The sequence below is a fragment of the Enhydra lutris genome, unplaced genomic scaffold, assembly GCF_002288905.1.
Source record: "Enhydra lutris kenyoni isolate GAN:26980312 unplaced genomic scaffold, ASM228890v2 scaffoldscaffold9, whole genome shotgun sequence".
Classification (NCBI taxonomy): domain Eukaryota; kingdom Metazoa; phylum Chordata; class Mammalia; order Carnivora; family Mustelidae; genus Enhydra; species Enhydra lutris.
Window position 1 is genome coordinate 35,191,746 of NW_019154093.1, and position 21,840 is coordinate 35,213,585.

Here is a 21,840-nt window from a genome sequence, read left to right on the forward strand (position 1 = left end):
TAATTATTTCCTAATTTTGTCCTTTTATTTACTAAAAATGTTGGCTGTTCTTGAACAGAAGACTGTTGGCTTGTAGTTCCAATGTCAATGTTTTGCTTTCTTACACCATCCGTTCAAACATTATTTTGGTAAGCATTTCATCTATGGTCTTGGAACTTCATTATTTGCTTTTTGTTACTTAAATATTGCTCTATATAATATATTTTGAGGTGTCTAATTTTCATTTCACTGGTTTAACAAATCATCCATTGGTGTTACATTATTTAATTTATGGACTTCGAGTATATTTTTTAAAGGCTTTGAGCGATGTTTGACAGGTGAGGCACTGAATTTGCTCCTTGGTTTTGTTGTAGAAAACATTCTTTCAAAGTTGCCATGTCTAGCACTCATTTCTTGAATAACACTTCTATCAAAGAAGCCAACAAATTTTTTTGTTAGGCTGGAAAAAGTCTGTGAGAAATTATAGAGTTTACTCCAGGATATGTTTTCAAGTGTCTGCTTATTAGTTTTCTTCCTTAGTTTACCCTCTACAACTCTACGGCCCACTTCAAAAGATATTGCTTGTATATCTCTTTTCCATGTTGTAGGCATAATTCTTTTAGGTTTAGAAGATATAATAAATTGATCACTAATTAAAGATTTGAGGATTTCATAATTTCTTTCTAAAACAAAATCTGCTCTCTTATATGGGTAAATGTTCTCTTTTTCCATACGATGGAGAGGAAGCCTATTTTTCGTCAAAAGTAACATTTGTACATATCCAGTTTCATGGAAAATTATGGGATTTGTGTCATTTTGTTCCTGTGGATTAAAGAAAAGAGTACTTAGTCTTGCTAGTGCAACAAAAAGGCTATATATATTTTTAAACATGAGAATAAAATGGTAAAATATTCTAAAAATGATTACAGAGATTTTTTTAACATGAACAAGAATGGTACTGAAAAACACAAAAAAGATGTATTTGTATATGACATACTTCCTTCTCTTAATATTCTGTTGAGATGTTAGGGGTAAAATCTGAACTTCTGGCCGCCTACAATCTTTTTTTAATAAAGTGAGATATGAACAAATCAACACATTTCTTAGATGTGTGAGATGTTGTCACTGGAAAATAGGATAGTTGGTGGGATGAAACATTTTTCTGGTATTTCTTTTCTTTTCTTTCTTTCTTTTTTTTTTTTTGTTCTGGCATTTCCTAGGTTCCCATGTTCAGAAATAAGAAGCATACCAAAAAAATGAATTGAGCCAAAGATCTTAAGGGACATAACTAATTATAACCAAAATTATAAAGTCTGGATATCCTAATAATTCCAAGAATATAAAAATTATCTTTATAATATTATATTTATTCTAGTACTCCAACCCTTACTTAGCACATAAAAAGCACTCTATATTTATAGAATAAAATAGCCAGAGTAATAGGCTGACTTAAAAAAAATAGACTATTTTTTCACAGTGATAGCAACTCTTTCCCATATTTCCATTATAGGGCAAAAAGATTAACTCCAAAGAAGCTGGTCAAATATTCCTATTACCAGTGTTTACTTTGCAAACTTTAAGTCAATGATTACTACTTTTCCTTTAGAAATATAATTAATGAAGTAAGAAACCAGGATCATCTAACTGTACATCAGTATACTTAGTGAGAAAGATATATTGTTGTCTATAATTACTAAAAGGATGATGAAAGGTCTAGTTTTGCAATCCACTGGGATGTCAATGTCACCTATTTAACCTCGGTAGTAGAGATTTGTCATTTTTTTGGTCTGTCCAACGCCTCTGGAAATTTTCTTCGTTACAAATCTATGTACTCTTTCACAGAGGCAGAAACTAGCTTTATTAGCTTCCCTTGAGTTTAGGGCATAGGCATGTGACTTAGACTCTGCCAATCAGATACACCTGAGATAGTCTTCAGTTCAGAGAAAGCAAGCACTGGGAAAAGTTGGCTATTGTGAAAACCACTCTAGTGAGAATGGTAGCAGATATATCTGCTTTGAAGAGCAAGAGTGGCAAAGATCTTAGAAATAGTATCTCCTGCCCAGAATCAAAGTCATTAATTCCATAACAAAAGCATGGGTCCCAGTGGAGCAGTCTGGGGTTGTACCTGGGTGACTCCTGACTGTATAGCTTTCAAGCCAGATTGTCTCTCCAGCCTTCCTAGAGATTCTGTGAGCTATCAAATATCCTTCAATGCATGTATTTTCTGGTTCAAATAGCTAAAATAGACTGTTAGAAAAGTGAAATATAATGAAGTCACTTTAAAAATACCATTTTTCTTTTATAATCAAAAAAATTGATAAAGCCTTCTTCATAAAGAAAAACACAAAACTTATAGTTGATGCAAAGGAATTCCCACTTTTGGGGTGGCAGTTCTAAAAAGAGCATTAAGAATCTAAGTATTGTTACTTTGCAATGAGAAACTCAAACGTTAAAAGGATTTATCAAAGATTCCAGTCACTAGAATTTAAGATTCCTACAAGTAGTAATTATACACATATTTACTGAACAATAGTAGATATTATTACCACATGAGAAGTTACTGTCTTTGGTGGACTAGTGTTGATTATCTTGGCATTTGGCTTTTTCAACTCATCCTCAAAGCACAAGGGAAGCAAGCTTTTCTTTCTTATAGAACAGTATTCACTTAATTGATGATTTTTGATGGTTTTGTTTTCTTCTGTGCTAAAATCATCCATCTGTGGGGCAGATTTTCTTCTGAAAATGAACACAATTTCAGCATACATAATGATAGAGTTGATTTCAGTTTGTCAGTTCTTGTCTCCCTGATCCCTCAGGGTCACTGCCAGCATTTACCCCAAATCCTCAGCCATACACTTTCAACATGATAAGACAATTCCTTCCAGCCTTGTAGGAGGGAAATAGTAAAAGCAGGGCTGGAAGCGATACAGGAATATATATATGCTTCTTTGATTTTTGAGTGTGGAGGAGGTATATTGTGTAGAGTGAGTATTATACAAAAGTAGAGAGATATTTGCCATATCCTTTGTTGAGATTCGGGGAAAAAGTGCTTTGCAAGGCAGCTTCCTGACAACATAGGGTGGCCCCAGCTTTGTTAACAGAATGCAATGGTATGGTATGATTATAGGCAGAAAGAAGATAGAGTTTTCATTACAGATTTCCTTTGGTTCACATAGGACATGGACACTGGCTTACCAAGGTGGTTGCCATTTGAGGGGTGAGGAAGCCTATGTCAAAAGCCTGGCATGAGTGAGGTATGGGTAGTCTAGGGGAAGATGAAGGTCATGATGGGAGGCTTAGAGGGTTCTACCACACTAATGAGCGTTGAGAGTGGACCCAATCCAAGTTCAGAGAGAACAGACCATATATTCATGAACCACAGATGTCAGCAGCCACAGAACACCTCGAAATGAGACCAGCAATACAAAGGCATTAACCAAGATACTGACTCAAGTACCTTTTCCTCAATGTCACAAAGTCCAGTGAACATCTTGTTCATATACTTAGATACCATCTTAGAAAGAAACGGAAGGACTGAGATAAACTTAGAGAGGCTGTGCATTATTGCTCCAAAGTGTAAAACATGCAAGGTTAACAAGATTTTACTCTGAGGATCTAATGAGAAAGATCAGTACTTTATATAAGACTACAAAGCTACTTTTCTTACATCCATATTGTAGTGTATTTAAACTTGTCTCTACTAGAAAAACACAGTTGTATTCTCTCCTTTCATTTTTGCATGTTCCTCTTTCCATTTGCCTGTGAACTTGAAATGGATAGAGTGTGAGTTCAAGGTATGAATGTGCTGCTGACTAGTAGAGCACTCTTAGACCAGTCACTGGCTTGCAGTGTAGGCCTAAATCTTAATACTGTGCCTGAATAAATGCATTCTGGTCTACTAAAAAAGAAAAGGCAGAACTCTTCCTATAAGAAACATCATTGAACACAATAAAATATAAAAATGTTAAAATAAATTACCTTTTACTGACATAATCTTCTGAGTGACCAGCCAGATCAAATGATTCCCCAGGATTTTTTTCAGTTTGAGCTGAAATTATAAAAGATTTTCATAAAAGACACATACATATCATGGCATTTAGAAAATATCTTGTATAAAATATTTTACAATGTAAAATAATATTGGAAAGGACTTGGTATAGGGTTTGATCTGCAGTAGCTACTCAGTAAGAACTTTTTTTTTTTTTTTTTTTTTTTTTTTATATAAGAACTTAAATGAACCAGACAGAACTGGAAAAGACTGAGGTCAAGGATCTAATGTTTGGCTTAGACAAATCAAACATAAAACTGGTCTTAGAGATTTTTGTGGAAGAAAGACATTCCCAAATTTTTAAATCTTTCCAAGATGCAAAGTCATTATTAGCCAGTAGGAAGCCTCAGATGGTTAAACACTATTGGCAAAGAGGGAGGTTAATTAGCAGAGGTCAAGCAGATCTTGCCATCTGGCATGAAGGAGATGTCCAGGGTTGAACTCTTCCAAATATGCTTAGCGGACACTCTAGCATTTCTCTAGTTTCTTAGAAGTGTTCCCAGACATATATGCTATTAGCAGTAAATTCAACTTTTCTCTTGTCCTCGAGTAGTTTGTATTCTAGTTCAGTGTTTCCCAACATTTTCCACAGCATGGCAAACATTTAATTTTTTTATTTTTATTTAAAGATTTTATTTATTTATTTGAGATGGAGAGAGAGTGTGTGTGTGCAGAGGCCAGAAAAGAAGGAGAGGGATAAAGAGGGAGAAGCAGACTCCCTACTGAGCAGGGAGCCCTACTTGATATGGGACTCAATCCCAGGACCTCAAGATCCTGACCTGAGCTGAAGTCAGATGCTCAACTGTCTGAGCCACCCAGGTGCCCCCATGGCAAACATTTTAATTAATATTCTTTATACAGTACACTGGGATAAACACTTGAGTACACTTTGTGGCCAGACTGACATAAGGCCAACACAGCAGTCTTGAAGGCTGAAGGATCAATATTTCAGTATAACAGGTTACCACAGAAGCCCTATTCCAACACAAGTCAACAAGCAAGCAAATAAAGCAACAAATAAATACATAAAATAATTCCAACCAATTGTAAGTATTATGAAAATAAATAAACATGGCACCTCACCTATGGTGGCTATAGAGGCCTCTCTTGGGAGGAGATATTTGAGTTCAAGTCTGAGAAAAGAGGCAACAGGTGAAGCCTTTTCCCAAGTCTGGGAAAACAGACTACTAGGCAGAGGAAACAGCAAGCATGAAGATCGCAGCGTGAAATCAGTTGGGAACGGTGAAGGAACTGAAAGGCCAATATTGCTGGAGTGTAGTGAATGAGGGGGAGAGTGGAGAAAGATGAGATGAGATAGGTAGCAGGGGCCAAATCATATAGAGGCACATAAGCCATACAGAAAACTTAGGACATTAATCTGGTTATAACAGAGATCATTTAGAGGGTTTTAAGCAGAGTAAGAAAGAAGTTTGATTTATGCTTTAGGAACATCATTCTGCCTGCTCTGAGATGGACAGTCTGGAGGCATGGAGGAATGTGGATAGCAATAGTAGCAATGGAGTGACCGGTTAGAAGGCTATTGCTGTGGTCTAGATGAGACATGTTGGTGGATTAGACAAGGACTGTAGCAGAGGGAATCTGGGTAATGGCCAGCTTCACGTTATATTTTGGAGGTTGATCCAACTATACTGACTCATGGATGGATATGGAAAATAGAGAAATCAAGAATGATTCCTAGGTTTTAGCCTCAGCTAAAACCATTTACAGAAATGGGAAGGGCAAGTAGGAGAGACAGGTCCACTGATAGAAATAAGGGGCTGGGTTGAGGTTCCCTGGCTTGTGAAAAATCACTTCTTCCGAGGGCCAACTCAGTAACCAGGAACTAAGTTAAACCACTTCAGCGCATAATAACTGGATCTGCCATATCCCTAGTATTTCCCTGGCAGGGGAGTTCCATTCACAACTCTAAAATCTGGGTCAGCCTGAGGGCCATGAAGTCTGAGTGGCAGCAACTGCAAAAGTTCTGAAAGGAAGGAGTAAGGTAAAGTGAGTAATTGGAAGCAAAGAGAGAAACTTCTAAAATTTTAAAACACATGGAAAATAATAAAGCTAAGAAAGTCAACAAAGTTAACAAGTAGAAGATAAATTCTGTAATAAAATTAAATAGAAGAATCTAAAAACAACTTTAAAATTCTAAGGTGTATATTAGCATCATGTCATAGTTCGACAGTGTCAATTGTTGACATCTTAGATTTGACAAAATGTGGTATGTTTAGGAACTTTAAAAATATGAATGAAAAATATTCAGATTAAAAAAACAAGATATTGTGAGATGAAAACAGGCTGAAGAAGGAAAAATTCAATATAAAAAGAACTTGGAAATCTTGAAAATAAATAATATAACTCTAGATTACATAACAAAAGTGAGAATTAATGGGCTGGAAGAAAACACCAAGGAATTCACTAAGAATGCACAGAAAGAAGCACAGAATTTGATAAATTATGTTATATGTTTAACTATCATTGACTTTAAAACTAACCCTATTTTGTATTTTAAATGAAGCATTAATATTTATTGCATTTATACAACTCTTTTCCCAGGTTGTTTTAGATTATTATTTAATAATCTCCAGATCATTTTAGATATAGTAGATTATTTTTTAAAGATTTTATTTAGAGGGGTGCCTGGGTGGCTCAGTGGGTTAAGCCTCTGCCTTCGGCTCAGGTCATGATCTCAGGGTCCTGGGATCGAGCCCCACATCGGGCTCTCTGCTCAGCAGGGAGCCTGCTTCCCTTCCTCTCTCTCTGCCTGCCTCTCTGCCTACTTGTGATCTCTGTCAAATAAATAAATAAAATCTTTTTTTTTAAAAACGATTCTATTTAGAGAAAGAGCGTGCACAAGAGTGCAAGCGGGGAGGTGGGGCACTGGCAGAAGGAGAGAGAGAGAACGTCAAGCAGAGTCTGTGCTGAGTGCAGAGTCCTACACAGGGCTGGATCCTATGACCCCGAGATCATGATCTGAGGCAAAACCAAGAGTTGGACACTTAACCAACTGAGCCACCCAGGCACCCCTAGATTATCTTATTTTTGGTGTTTTAGACTTTGGCAGTGTTAGTCTCTTGCTTCCTTTTTTAACCTAACTTATGGAAGTGTAATTTGCATACAATTAAAAGTATGCATTTTACATGTATATTTTGATGAATTCTGACAAATATAATCATGTAAGCATCAACAAAATCAAGATATTGAGAACTTCCATTATTTCAAGATAGTTTTCCTATGCTCTTTTTCAGCAAACTTATTCCCTTTGTTCTGTTTTCTCTTTCAAACACACTGGTTATTTCAGGTTTGGATACCTGTTTTGTTCCCTCAGTATACTATCTTTTCTAATCCAGTCATAGTTCTGTCCCTTCACATTGTATTCTATGTGATTTTCCTAAACCTGTCCTTCAGATCTTTGATTTGGTTTACTCCAATGTTTATTCTACTCTTCACTCTTTTAACATAATTTTAGGTTGTGAATTACCTTAAATATATTTTTAGCTCTGACAGCACCATTTCATTTTTGGCAATTATCTTTTATATCTTCGAATCTTGTTTCACAGAATCCTCACATTCTTTAATCTCTTGAGCATATAAAACAAGTATTCTCTAAATTTCCTGCTGTTTCATGGGGTACAATTTCCGTCAGAATGTGACCATTAGCTCTCTTTTAAATTATCTCCTTTATTTGCTACAGGATATTTTAAGAATCCCATGTTCTTGTTTTTCCATCTACTCACTTTTGAATCAGGACACTTAAAACCAGGCTTGGTACTAGTCTAAAAATAATAGAGGGAAATTTTTGGACACTCTCCTTGTTTATCTGGATACTGTTAAATTCTCACCTTAGAAATTAATAGGCAAATCCTGGTGTTACCTTATGTTATGAGTTCAGGCATTCAGCTGCTTAAGAAAGCTGGCAAGGGAGCTGGAGCCCTGAATCATTATGGGGAAATTTGTTTCTGTGAACTGTATGTTCTGTGAAACCTCTTCATGACGCTGATTTGGTGGTGATGGTGGTGGATACTCTGTCCATCTATGTGTGAAGTGCCACATGGGTTAGAGTTCTTCACCTCTGTCTTGGAGTAAGCAATTCAGTTTGAGGAGGCATTTAGTCAAAGAAAGGCCTCATAGCTCTTGGGCTGTTTTATGGGGTCATACGTTTTTTCTTTACACATTTATCCTTGTGGCTATTACTCATACTTGCAAAGATGATTCCTAGGAAATTGTATCTTATCTCTTCTGTTGTCAACCCTCCTTTCAAGACCTTGCTTATCTAAGTTAGGAGGTTTTCCCTCTAACTGAGTACATTCAAAGCAATACTAGGAATCCAAAGAAAGAAAGGGCTAGGTATGATCATTACATTTCTCTCAAAACACTGCTAATACAGATTTAGACTATTTGCAAAGAGGAAAGTGAGACCTAAGGGGAGATTTTTCCATCTTTCTTTGACCCATCATTAATAACAAGCCCCTTTCCTTTGAGCATGTCTGCTGGTGGGATTAATAGAAGTATTTTCAGAATATCTTCTACCGGCTTTTTAAATACTCTTCTTTTAGGGAATGGAATTGTGAATCAAATTCTGGAATCTTCTTTCAAACTACTTCATTTTGTCATATGTAGCAGATTTTCTTTGAGTTTAGGTTAAAAATGTCTTGGTTTCAATTTAATGAATTTTTCTTCTTTTTGTTATTCACTTTGGCCAGGATAAATTTGTATTTATGTTGCCAAATTTCCCAGATGTCTTAATTTGGGACTTTGGTAAAAGAACTATAATGCTTCTTCAGTAGAGAGACTCAACAAATTTTATAAAGGGAAATTTGCTTTGCTGAATGAGTAGAACAGCCCGCTATTAGGAAACACTGCAGATAGGAATAATGTGGTAAAAAGAGGGTTGCTTACTCAACAGTCCCCTTTCCCCCTTTTATGCTAATAGAACTCTGATTCTATTTACCTTTCTCCAAACAACCAAGTCTTTAGTGTCTTTCACGGGAGGCTGGGCTCCTTCCTAACTCAAGGAAGTGAAACTTTAAATGATTTCAGCCTGTGCTTTTCAAAATGTGAGCTATAACCTATCAGTTTAGGTACTAAATTAATTTAGCATCTTTTGACCAATATTTTAAAAAATTAAATAGAATAGAATACAATGTATTAGGTGTGTCCTTAGTCATAACTCCACAAAACACTAAAGTACTACAATCAAGTCCAGCTAACAGAGAAAAAGACAATTAGGATACCATGAAGCTGAATCTTATTATTTGTATTATATATAATATATGAAAATTATATATTATTTATTATATAAAATAATATTTATATATTATTTATTATTAATATATGACTCTATATATTATTATATATCTTATATGGACCATGTTAAAGGTTGGAAAACCTTACCTAAGCTGATAATGATTTATTGGTTTAGATATGGGTGCATTAAGCTATTCTAGCCAAGGAGACACCTGGGGAGGTCTGCTAGAGTGCTTTGAGGAGCATTTTCCTCATTTTACAAAGGGACCAAAAAGCTTTTCTCTTTTTCAGTGGATGTTGTTACCCATACAAGTTAACTTGAATAGTAGGCACCATACCATACAGTAGGTCTAGGAGGACAGGCTACGTTTTAAGAAACTTGAAGAAAGATGGAAGGACTGGATATATATCATCAAGCTCCTGACTTAACCAAGCCTGGAGCTGCCTTACTGATAGACTGCTTATTATTTGAGATTATAAATATCTTTGGGGTGCCTGGGTGGCTCAGGTGTCTGCCTTTGGCTCAGGTCATGATCACAGGGTCCTAGGATCCAGTCCTACATCAGACTCCCTGGCAGGGAGTCTCCTTCTTCCTCTCCCACTCCCTCTGCTTGTTCTCTCTCTCCCTCTCTCTCTGTTAAATAAATAAATAAAATCTTTAAAACAATAAATAAATAAATATCTTTGTTGTTTGAGCCATATAATCAGAATTTCTTTTAATTACAGATGTAAGTGTCCCAAATATTAAAGATGAATAAGAATCTATCAGGTGGATGCAAATATCATTCTCAATGGAGAAAAACAGAGCTTTTCCGCTAAGGTCAGGAACACAGCAGGGATGTGGATTATCACCACTGCTGTTCAACATAGTACTAGAAGTCGTAGCCTCAGCAATCAGACAACAAAAAGAAATTAAAGGCATCCAAATCAGCAAAGAAGAATTCAAACTATCATTCTTTGCAGATGATTTGATACTGTATGTGGAAAACCCAAAAGACTCCATTCCAAATCTACTAAAACTTGTACAGGAATTCAGTAAAGTGTCAGGATATAAAATCAATGCACAGAAATCAGTTGCATTTCTTTACACCAACAACAGGACAGAAGAAAGAGAAATTAAGGAGTCAATCCCATTTACAATTGCACCCAAAACCATAAGATACCTAGGAATAAACCTAACCAAAGAGGCAAAGAATCTATACTCAGAAAACTATAAAGTACTCATGAAAGAAATTGAGGAAGACACAAAGAAATGGAAAAACGTTCCAAGTTCATGGATTGGAAGAACAAATATTGTGAAAATGTCTATGCTACCTAAAGCAATCTACACGTTTAATGAAATCCCTATCAAAATCCCACCCATTTTTTTCAAAGAAATGGAACAAATAATCCTAAAATTTATATGGAACCAGAAAAGACCTCAAAGAGCCAGAGAAATATTGAGAAAGAAAGCCAAAGTTGGTGGAATCACAATTCCAGACTTCAAGCTCTATTACAAAGCTGTCATCATCAAGACAGTATGGTACTGGCACAAAAACAGACACATAGATCAATGGAACAGAATAGAGAGCCCAGAAATAGACCCTCAACTCTATGGTCAACTAATCTTTGACAAAGCAGGAAAGAATGTCCAATGGAAAAAAGACAGTCTCTTCAACAAATGGTGTTGGGAAAATTGGACAGCCACTTGCAGAAGAATGAAACTGGACCATCTCCTTACACCACACACAAAAATAGACTCAAAATGGATGAAGGACCTCAATGTGAGAAAGGAATCCATCAAAATCCTTGAGGAGAACACAGGTAGTAACCTCTTCGACCTCAGCCGCAGCAACTTCTTCCTAGAAACATTGCCAAAGGTAAGGGAAGCAAGGGCAAAAATGAACTATTGGGACTTCATCAAGATCAAAAGCTTTTGCACAGCAAAGGAAACAGTTAACAAAACCAAAAGACAACTGACAGAATGGGAGAAGATATTTGGAAACAACATATCAGATAAAGGGCTAGTATCCAAAATCTATAAAGAACTTATCAAACTCAACACCCAAAGAACAAATAACCAATCATGAAATGGGCAGAGGACATGAACAGACATTTCTGCAAAGGAGACATCCAGATGGCCAACAGACACATGAAAAAGTGCTCCACATCACTTGTCATCAGGGAAATACAAATCAAAACTAAAATGAGATACCACCTCACACCAGTCAGAATGGCTAAAATTAACAAGTCAGGAAATGACAGATGCTGGCAAGGATGAGGAGAAAGGGGAACCCTCCTACACTGTTGGTGGGAATGTAAGCCGGTGCAACCACTCTGGAAAACAGCATGGAGGTTCCTCAAAAAGTTGAAAATAGAGGTCCCCTATGACCCAACAATTGCACTACTGGGTATTTACCCTAAAGATACAAATGTAGTGATCCGAAGGGGCACGTGCACCCAAATGTTTATAGCAGCAATGTCCACAACAGCCAAACCATGGAAAGAAGCTAGATGTCCAAAAACAGATGAATGGATAAAGAAGAGGTGGTGTATATATATATATATATATATATATATATATATATAAAGAAATACTATGCAGCCGTCAAAAGAAATGAAATCTTGCCATTTGCAATGACGTGGATGGAACTAGAGGGTATTATGCTCAGTGAAATAAATCAATCAGAGAAAGACAATTATCATATGATCTCCCTGATATGAGGAAGTTGAGAGGCAACATGGGGGTTTTGGGAGGTAGGGAAAGTATAAATAAAACAAGATGGGATTGGGAGGGAGACAAACCATAAGAGACTCTTAATCTTACAAAACAAACTGAAGGTTATCGGTGGAGGGGAGTAGGGAGAGGGTGGTGGGGTTATGGACATTGGGGAAGGTATGTGCTATGGGGAGTGCTGTGAAGTGTGTAAACCTGGCGATTCACAGACCTGTACCCCTGGGGCTAATAATACATTATATGTTAATAAAAAATTATTAAATTAAAATTTTAAAAAAGAATTTATCAGGTGGAGAAATATGTTCTGAGCATAGAGACCAGAATGGATCAAATTACACAGTATTCGGAACAGATCATGACTGGAATCAGTGAGGAAAAAGAGACAGAATCGAAGTCTGGAAAAATCTTATATACCATACTAAGGAATCTTGATTTTACCATTACATAAGATAGAGAAATAATGTGGTGATACGATCAGATACTGATATTCTTTGGTTAAAAATTTTCTTAATACTTATATCTTAAAGTTAGATGCAGTTAATTTTCAGCTATTTCCATATAAAAATGCAAAATATATACCTGCAAATAAAGTAGAGTCTTTTTCCTTCTTGTAAGCATTGGATTGAATCCTGGGTACAGGAGAAATGACTGTAGGACCCAGTGTTCTTCTACATGGTTGTGTATTCTGTGGATATAAGTCACGCAAAGGGTTAGCATTCTTCACCTAAACATCAGGGAAAATAGAAAACTACCTTAGAAATTATTCCTTTCCAGGTATATTGATAAATAATTTAAATTTAATTATTCACATTTGGCATATCTAATTATGAAAACTAACAGCTGTTTGGTTCTTTAAATACTTCCAAATATAATGTTCACTTAATCCTCAAAAACACCCCTATGATATGAATGTTAATAACTCTTGATAGAGGAGGAAACAAATCCACAGAAATTTAAAAATTGGACTATGTTCACACTTTTTGCTAACTTTCATTTTCTTTGTCTCCATTATATTCACATATAAAATTTATTTCTCCAAATACAAGGAAAGTGTGACGTTCAAATACTGAGCCAAAAAAGCCTTCTTAGTTTAAATGGAAACTTTACTCATACATAGAGTAGATGCAGCAGAATACTTCTGAGTAAAAGGGGAAAACAGGAACAAGTGATCTAGCCTTTCCTAGGTTAGTTTCTCAGATACTATGAGATGTCTAATATAGAGGGAGATTTTGGTGATCTACTCTATCCCTACAAAGATTATTGATGTTTTTATTTTAACAATTAACTTGGTCAGGTTCAAAATGCCCCTGTCTTTGGAGCAGCAGCTCAGATTTCAGTTCAGTTGTTATATCCTTAGCTGGGTTGCCTGCAATCTCCCTAAACATGCATGGTTCAGGGGTCAGTGAGAGACTTGGATAGGGGCTACCTACCATCTTTGGCTCTCTTCTATTAGTCCCCCTTCACTTTTTTTTTAACCTTTCCTTTCTTATTTTTTTATTTTTATTTTTTATATTGTGTAAGTCACCATAAAATACATATTAGTTTTTGATGCAGTGGTCCAAGTTTCATTGTAATGTACAATACCCAGTGCTCCATGCAATATGAGCCCTCCTTAATACCCATCACCAGACTCACCCATTCCCCCACAACCCTTCGCTCTAAAACCTTCAGTTTGCTTCTCGGAGTCCACAGTTTCTCATGGTTCATCTCCCCATACAGTTTCCCCCAATTCACTTTTCCTTTGCTTCTCCTAATGTCCTCCATGTCATTTCTTATGTTCCACAAGTAAGTGAAACCATATGGTAATTGACTTTCTCTGCTTGACTTATTTCACTCAGCGTAATCTCCTTCAGTCCCATCCATATTGATGCAAAAGTTGGGTATTCATCCTTTCTGATGGCTGAGTAAAAGCTTCAGTTGTCCTGAACATTGCTCTCTAGTTCTTCTGTCCAGAAAATTACATAAGTTTTCCATTGGAGTTTTAGATGCCCCATGCAGTGCTAATTTCATCCACCCTTCAAGCTAAAAGCCATAAAAATAGCAACTTTGCTCCAGGCAAGTCAGTTATTACAAGTTTCTACGCTTTTTCTTTGTCACCTTCTTTTGTTTACTCTTTAGGGTCTTCAGGTGACTTGTGCGTGCAGGCACACGTGTGTGTGTGTCTTGTGAGTATCTTGTCTAGAGTTTATAGTCATTGTCTGAGACAGGATGGTATAATAGGGACTTACTCAGCAATACTGCCTCAGAATTCTCCAGAGCTTTTACTACTTCCATTATCTTTTCCAGTTGCATTGCTCAGTACTTGCATTGAAACAATACAATATTATTTGTAAATAATAATAGTGACAAGTGTCACTCTTGCCATGCCATTGACTAATGTACTATCATTAATTATGAAATTGGTTATTGGTTTTATATAGGTATAATTTTTAAAATTATGTTGATATTCTTTATCATATTAAGCAAGTATTTTCTGTAGTCTTATCAATGATGGTTATCGAATTTATCAATTGCATTTGAATCTTTTGGTATTAAAATTGTTTTCTGATGAAACTCCAGGCTTAGAATTGGCAGATATTTAGGGTGAGAATGAAAATAAAAGTTGTAAAGAGGCAGGTTAACGGAAATTCTGTGGAATTTCTGAACCAGTTGTCATTTCCCCCATTTCCCACTTACCCTAGTCCACATACAAAGTTATAGGAAATTGTATTTAATTAATTCCAGGATAAAATAAGTGCTCTTCTGCTACTGAACTTACTGCTAATATGAGTTTGGTTCCCAGGATGAAACTCTCTACATTTTAGCATCTGAAGTACAGACTACCAGTCAAGCTACCTGCTCTCTGCCCTTCTATGCTAAAGTTAAGCTAGCTGGTTGAGAATTCTGGTGTATACACAGAAGAGTTGGTTCTCAATTCTAAAGAAATACTTATTTATAGAATTAATAGCAGTTTCATAAGAAGATTAACCCATATCTTCAGTCTTAAATATGAATAAATGAAGATTTATCATATATAATAAAAATCAGTAATTTCAGAAATATCCATCATGATAAACAAAGGGAGCACTAACAACAGAAAAGAGATGATAATTCAAGAAATAGAAAATAACTTAAGAAAATGAACTCTAATATCCTCAGAAAACATTGAGAACAAATATAATGGGAGACTATGAAAAGAAGAAAAAAACAATGAAGAACAAGAAAGAAATTTAAAATGTCATTACCGAACCAAAATGAAGTAAAAAGATCAGAATAAAGGGCAAATTTTCAGAGACAAGAAAAAAAAATAGAGAATAGCAATATAGAGGATCAGTCAAAGAAATCTATTATCTGACCATTAGAGAACAGAGAAAATAGTGGAAAGGAAACTGGAAAAGAAATGACAGAAAGACATTTTTGAGACCTAAAGAAAGACATTTGAATTTACGGTGGAGTTTATAGAACACTGAACAGAATGAATTGAAGTAAAATTACCACACTCAGACATATCCTTAGAACATTCCAAAACAACATTAATAAAGAGAAGATTCTAGAAGATTACAGAAAAAAAAAAATAAGATGATTTACAAAAGACTGAAACCTTTTCATTAGCACCATTGAATGACATAGGACAGTGGAGCAATGTCATCAAAGTTTAGGAAAAAAAATGATTTTAAACATATAATTCGACTCAGCTAAACTATCATTCATATACATGAGAAAAATAAGTAAATGACATTTCTAGTGAAGTTTCTTGAAGAAATATTCTAGGAAAATAAAGATGAAATCCAAGAAGGAATAAGACATGGAGTACTAGAATCTGGCAACTAAACCAGGAATGGAATGACCCAGTGACAACTCCAGAGCAGGCTTAAGAATAATGGATCAAATTTAGAACAAAAAGTCACTGAGCTCCAACGAACAATTCCTCCAAGAAGATTGGAATGGATTCTACTCAATAGAAAGAACAAATAAGGAAGCTTGACTGTATCCACATATAATGAGAAAGTTACATGTTTCTTTTTCAGAGGCTGCATATCTTAGAGGTAAAGAGCATGTATCAGACTGTTAGGTTCTTCCTAGCTCTGTTCTTTATAATTTGATCTCAGCCAAATTACTTATCTTCTTTGTGCCTCTTTCTTTCTCATCTATAAAATAGGAATAAAAATAGTACTTACTTCATTGAGTTGTTGGAGATGTAAATTATACACACACACACACATATACACACATACATATATATACACATATATATGCATTTATATACTACAGAAGTACTATAAGTACTATATGGATGTTTGCTATTATTATCATTCTCTACAAGAAAAAAAAAAGAAAGCCAACTAGAATATTCAGGAAAAAATACAAAAGTGTACAGGACAGTCAAATTCTCAGTGTGAGGCAGACTAACATATAGCATTGCTTTTTGAGTAACTGATGGAGAATAAGCAAAGGGAGCCTTTGTTTTTACATTTTACCCATTGAGAAGAACAGTAATCCTAGCACATTACTTTGTTCTACAATGAATGATTATTTACAATGTCACAGTAACATAGATATTATTTATAGTTTTGAGTTTTAGAATTAACCTATAGACAAAACATAAGGGCTCCATCAGAATTGCAAGTTGATACAATCATTGACCTCAATAATGTAAAAGTAAAGATATACTTGACTTGGGGAAGAAGGTGTGGAGGAGAGTGGGAGAAAAGAATGGGACTGCTAAAATCTTCATCTTATGTAAAGGGGGATAGCAGTTAATGACTAAAGTTGAAACAAAAGAAAAAATACTTAGATATTTTATAGGTGCAAAAGTTAACAGAGAAAGCAAAAAAGTAACTATCAAAAATAAGAAAATGGAAAGAAAGAAGAAAAAAGAAGAGAAAAAAAGAAGAAAAAATGGGGAGAAGTGAAGTGTAGAGCAGTGTAAATAAGCTAATTCAAATATGTTTTACTGATTATTCAGTAGATAATATTTAAAGTAGATAAATAAAAAAATAGTAGTAGAAGCTCATTCTTTAAAATTATGGAGTTAATCATAAGAGAAATTAAAAACTCCCTAAAAGTTAAACATGGTTACCTTTAAAAAGGGAAAATTAGAACAAAAAGTACAGGATGGAAGTGCTTTGTGTTCTTATTAGCTTTTCTGTATTATTTAATTTTTAATATTCATATGAATATTTCAATTTAATTTTTAAAAATTAAAATGTTACATTTTTCTAAAAGATGGTAATAAATTTATTATTATGAGTAAACTTATGATGTTACTATATATATATATATTTTTTTTTTTAAGATTTTATTTATTTATTTGTCAGGGACAGAGGGAGAGAGAGCAAGCGAGCACAGTCAGACAGAGAGGCAGGCAGAGGCAGAGGGAGAAGCAGGCTCCCTGCTGAGCAAGGAGCCTGATGTGGGACTCGATCCCAGGACGCTGGGATCATGACCTGAGCCGAAGGCAGCCGCCCAACCAACTGAGCCACCCAGGCGTCCCTGATGTTACAATATATATTTCTTGAAAGATTTTTTTTTTTAAATGTGAACCTAAATAAAACATGTAGTTGAGGATAAAATAGTCCAGACAATGGCTGCTGTAAATCTTCTTAAAAATTATAAAAGGTGGCAATATGCAACAGAAATTATAATGTCATTAATTATGATCCAAAGTATGTATTTCTTCATGTTTTATCCTCCATTTAGCAATAATCAGGGTTAAAAATAAATTAATTAATACCTAGGAAACTCTTTTAAATGACTTTCCTTGCTGATTCTCTAGTTAACTTCTCTTTCTAGTATCCTGGATAAAACTTAATGAATAATATCCAAGGCATGCACAATGCTCAAGGCTAGTCAACTACTTTTCAAGATGCCCTTGAACCTCTGCTCAAATGGTTATCAAGAGTCAATACTGTTGTCAAATCACATTGTGTATTACTCTTCAATACTTCAATTATACTTCAGTAAAAAAAAAGTCAGTATTATTGGTCCCAAACCTGTTTATGGTTAATTGTTACTGTAATTATATAATTTAAATAACCATAGCATGCTCCAAAAAAAATGATCTTGGCTATACATGAAAAGATTACAAATGGATTTGTATTTTCATATTTTAAATTAAAATTAAATATTTAATTATGCCTGTAGAGTTTTTTATGATGTCCTGTTTTAACTGACTTTATGATAACTATTATTCCTTATCATACTTGGTAAAAAATTTCTGCTGTATGGACTGTCAAGCAAATAATATATTATTTTCTGTATTATCTCTGTACATAAAGTTATAGTAATATCAAAGATGAAATCGCTTTAAAACTTTATATTTTTAATCCTAAAATACATTTGAATTTGGGACTTACAGAAGTATACATAAAATTGTCAGCGCTAATCTGAATTTCTACCAAGTAACTGTTAAGTGGACAAATTAAACCTACCTCAGCGGTATCCTTAAGATAAAGGAAAGGTCTAAATGATCTTGATTTCAGATTTTCTTTCACAGGCTCTAAAGAAACAAATACAAATACAAATGATATTTCCATACTATTTGACTACTTCTAACTATCAATAAACTATTTTCTCTATTTCTAGTAAACTTTTTAGTAATGTAATTTGATGAACTTAGGTGCTTGTGTTGCTTTACATTTATATTTTCAGAGCTAAATATATTCTATTTTGCTTTAAAAGTGAGTTTCTATTAACAGAATACTTTTTTAAAATTTCTTTTCAACGTAACAGTATTCATTGTTTTTGCACCACACCCAGTGCTCCATGCAATCCGTGCCCTCTCTAATACCCACCACCTGGTTCCCACAACCTCCCACCCCCTGCCCCTTCAAAACCCTCAGATTGTTTTTCAGAGCCCATAGTCTCTCATGGTTCACCTCCCCTTCCAATTTCCCTCAACTCCCTTCTCCTCTCCATCTCCCCTCAGAATACAACTTTTGATTATTTACTTCTGGTTATTTATCAGAAACTACGGGAGGTCAGAACTATGACCTCAGAACACACGACAAAGTACTATCTTCAGGGGAAAAAATGGATTTCTAAATAAAATGGAATCACAATAATTAAAGGAATCTTTTCACTCATTATTCCTTTGAAGAGAGAAGTATTCCCCTCAAACTGAATCCCCCCCTAAACTCTAATTATGTATTAATCTAGATTATCCTCTAATGGATTTAGTCAAGCATACAGATGGGTTGCATACAGACAGGTACAGACATTGGATTTAGATAGCCTGGGACCACACCCTACATTTTGTCTGTAAGTCCTGTAGCCTTGGGTTGAGTTATTTAACTTTGGTGAGGCTTAGTTTTCTCAGTTGTTAAGGGGAAATAATGGCACTTACCTTAAAGGAGTGCTGTGAGGATTAAAGGAGATAATAGATGTAACAAACTTAATAGTATCTGGCATTCATTCAATCAACAATTATTTATTGATCACTTATTATGTGCCAAGCACTGGTGTTGGACTCGCTTAGGACCCATCACCCCTTCTTTCTTTTCTATTTCTCCCTTTTGGAATGAGAATGCCTATCCTGTGCTTGTCTGAGCTTTGCATTTTGCAAGTATACATATTGTTGGTTCCAGAGGTTTACAGGTAGAGAGGAATTTTGCATCAAGAGGAATCATACCTTGAGTCTCATCCATGTCTGATTTACATAATATTTAGATAAAACTCTGGATTTTAACAATAACATAAAAAGTCAGATGTCAGTAAAATAACTGAAGTGTTCTAAGATCCTTTTTTTTTTGGTCCAGAATGAGGGTAATACTAGATTTTAAAAGACTAGATCGGGTAACTATTTACTATATGTTGGCTAACTGGACATAATAAAAAGATAATAGAATAAAAAAATTAAAAAAGAATAGAAATAGAGTATATAACTTCCAAATTAATAAATGGAAAAGTGAAACTTAAAAAATTCAATCCTAGAGAAAAACATGAGAAGATGGGGGAAAGTATAGAAATAAAAGAGCAAATAAAGAACAAAATAAGATGGCAAAATTAAATCCAAAGATATCAGCAATGACATTAAGTGCAAATGGACTAAGAGCTCCATTTCAAAGACAAAGATTACCTCAGTAGATTATTAAATTTAATAGTATGATATTTACAAGAGATAAATCTAGATTACAATGTTATAAGAGGGTATTAAAATGATGGGAAAAGATATACCATGTAATGGTAGCCAAAAGAAAGCTGGGGTAGCTACAGTAATATTAGATAATAGGACAATTACTTTATAATTAAGAAGGGTTCAATTCACTAGATACATAATAATTTTAAATTTTATGTAATCGATAACATCGCCTAAAGGATATTAAAAATCTATAAAGCAAAATTTGACACAAGGAAAAATGCAAGTCTGAAATTGCTCACAAATTATCAGAAGAGCAAACAGAAAAATCAATAAGGATATAAAAGAGTTGAAAAATACAGGCTACCAATTTGACTTAAAAGACATATTCAGGGGCACCTGGGTGGCTCAGTGGGTTAAGCCTCTGCCTTCAGCTCAGGTCATGATCTCAGGGTCCTGGGATTGAGCCCCGCATCGGCCTCTCTGCTCAGCAGGGAGCCTGCTTCCCCCTCCTCTCTCTCTCTCTGCCTGCCTCTCTGCCTACTTGTGATCTCTCTGTCAAATAAATAAATATTAAAAAAAAAAAAAAAAAAGACATATTCAGAACACTGTACTCAACTACTGTAGGATATACATTATTTTCAAGCACATACAGAGCATTTACAATTAACAATATAGTGAATGATAAACACACATTAACTAATTACATAGGACTGAAATCATATGGACTGTATCCTCAAACAACCATGTAATTGTGCTAAAAAGCTATAGTCAAAAGGATAATTAGAAAAACCTCCAATAGGGGCACCTGGGTGGCTCAGTCGTTGGGTGTCTGCCTTGGGCTCAGGTCAAGATCCCAGGGTCCTGGGATCAAGCCCTGCATTGGGCTCCCTGCTCAGTGGGAAGCCTGCTTCCCCCTCTCCCACTCCCCCTGCTTGTGTTCCCCTCTCTTGCTGTGCCTCTCTCTGCCAAATAATAAAATCTTAAAAAAAAAAAAAAAAAAGGAAAGAAGGAAAGGAAGGAAGAAAGAAAGAAAAGCCTCAAATAGGGACGCCTAGATGGCTCAGTCGGTTAAGCACCTGCTTTCAGCTTAGGTCATGATCCCCAAATCCTGGGATCGAGTCTCCCAATGGGCCCCCTGCTCAGCAGGGAGCCTCTTTCTCCCTTTGCCTGCTGCTCCCCCTGCTTGTGCTCACTCTCTCTGACAAATAAAAAAAAACTTAATAAAAAAAAAGATAAATCTCAAGTACTTTGAGTGGAGACATATACTTCTAAATAACTAATGGGTAAGAGAAAAAAATCATAATGGAAAATAGAAAATATCCATGATATTCTTGGAGAACAAAACTGGAAGACTTGCTCTACAAGATTCAAGGGTTATTTTAAGCTACATATATTAATGTGGTATGACATTAATGGTAAATAGACAAATAATGAAACAGAGAAAGAGTCCCCGAGCAAAGAGCCCAGAGAACTAGGGAAAGAATAGCCTTTTAAATTACATGCTGAGATATCTATATCCACATAAAAAAATTAAATTTGACCCTTACCTCACTCAAAATTTAATTCTGGGTAGAGTTTAGGCCTAAACATAAACAGAAGAACTAAAGTCTTTTCTAAGATAACTAGGAGAAGGTCTTCATGACCACAGAGTAGAGAAACATTTCTTAAGTATGGAACAAAAATACTTATCAAATGGGGGAAAGATCTGGTATATTTGACTTTATTAAAGTCAAAGAATTTCATCAAAAAGACACTGTAGAATGAAAAAAGGAGAGAGAGAAAAGA

The 21,840-nt window shown here is 35.1% G+C and overlaps 1 protein-coding gene across 1 annotated transcript in view; it reads right to left on the reverse strand.

Annotated features, from left to right (window-relative positions):
- Window positions 1–225: 225 nt before the first annotated feature.
- The window catches only part of LOC111142896 (chromosome unknown C1orf141 homolog), a 40,437-nt gene continuing 18,822 nt past the window's right edge, over window positions 226–21,840 (reverse strand). Inside the window, exons 4-8 of the mRNA XM_022496284.1 lie at window positions 18,407–18,474; window positions 12,576–12,681; window positions 3,958–4,027; window positions 2,526–2,715; window positions 226–801 (exon numbers count right to left, since the gene is read on the reverse strand). Of these exons, the coding sequence (XP_022351992.1) occupies window positions 226–801; window positions 2,526–2,715; window positions 3,958–4,027; window positions 12,576–12,681; window positions 18,407–18,474 (1,010 nt within the window). The remainder of the gene's footprint in view (window positions 802–2,525; window positions 2,716–3,957; window positions 4,028–12,575; window positions 12,682–18,406; window positions 18,475–21,840) is intronic.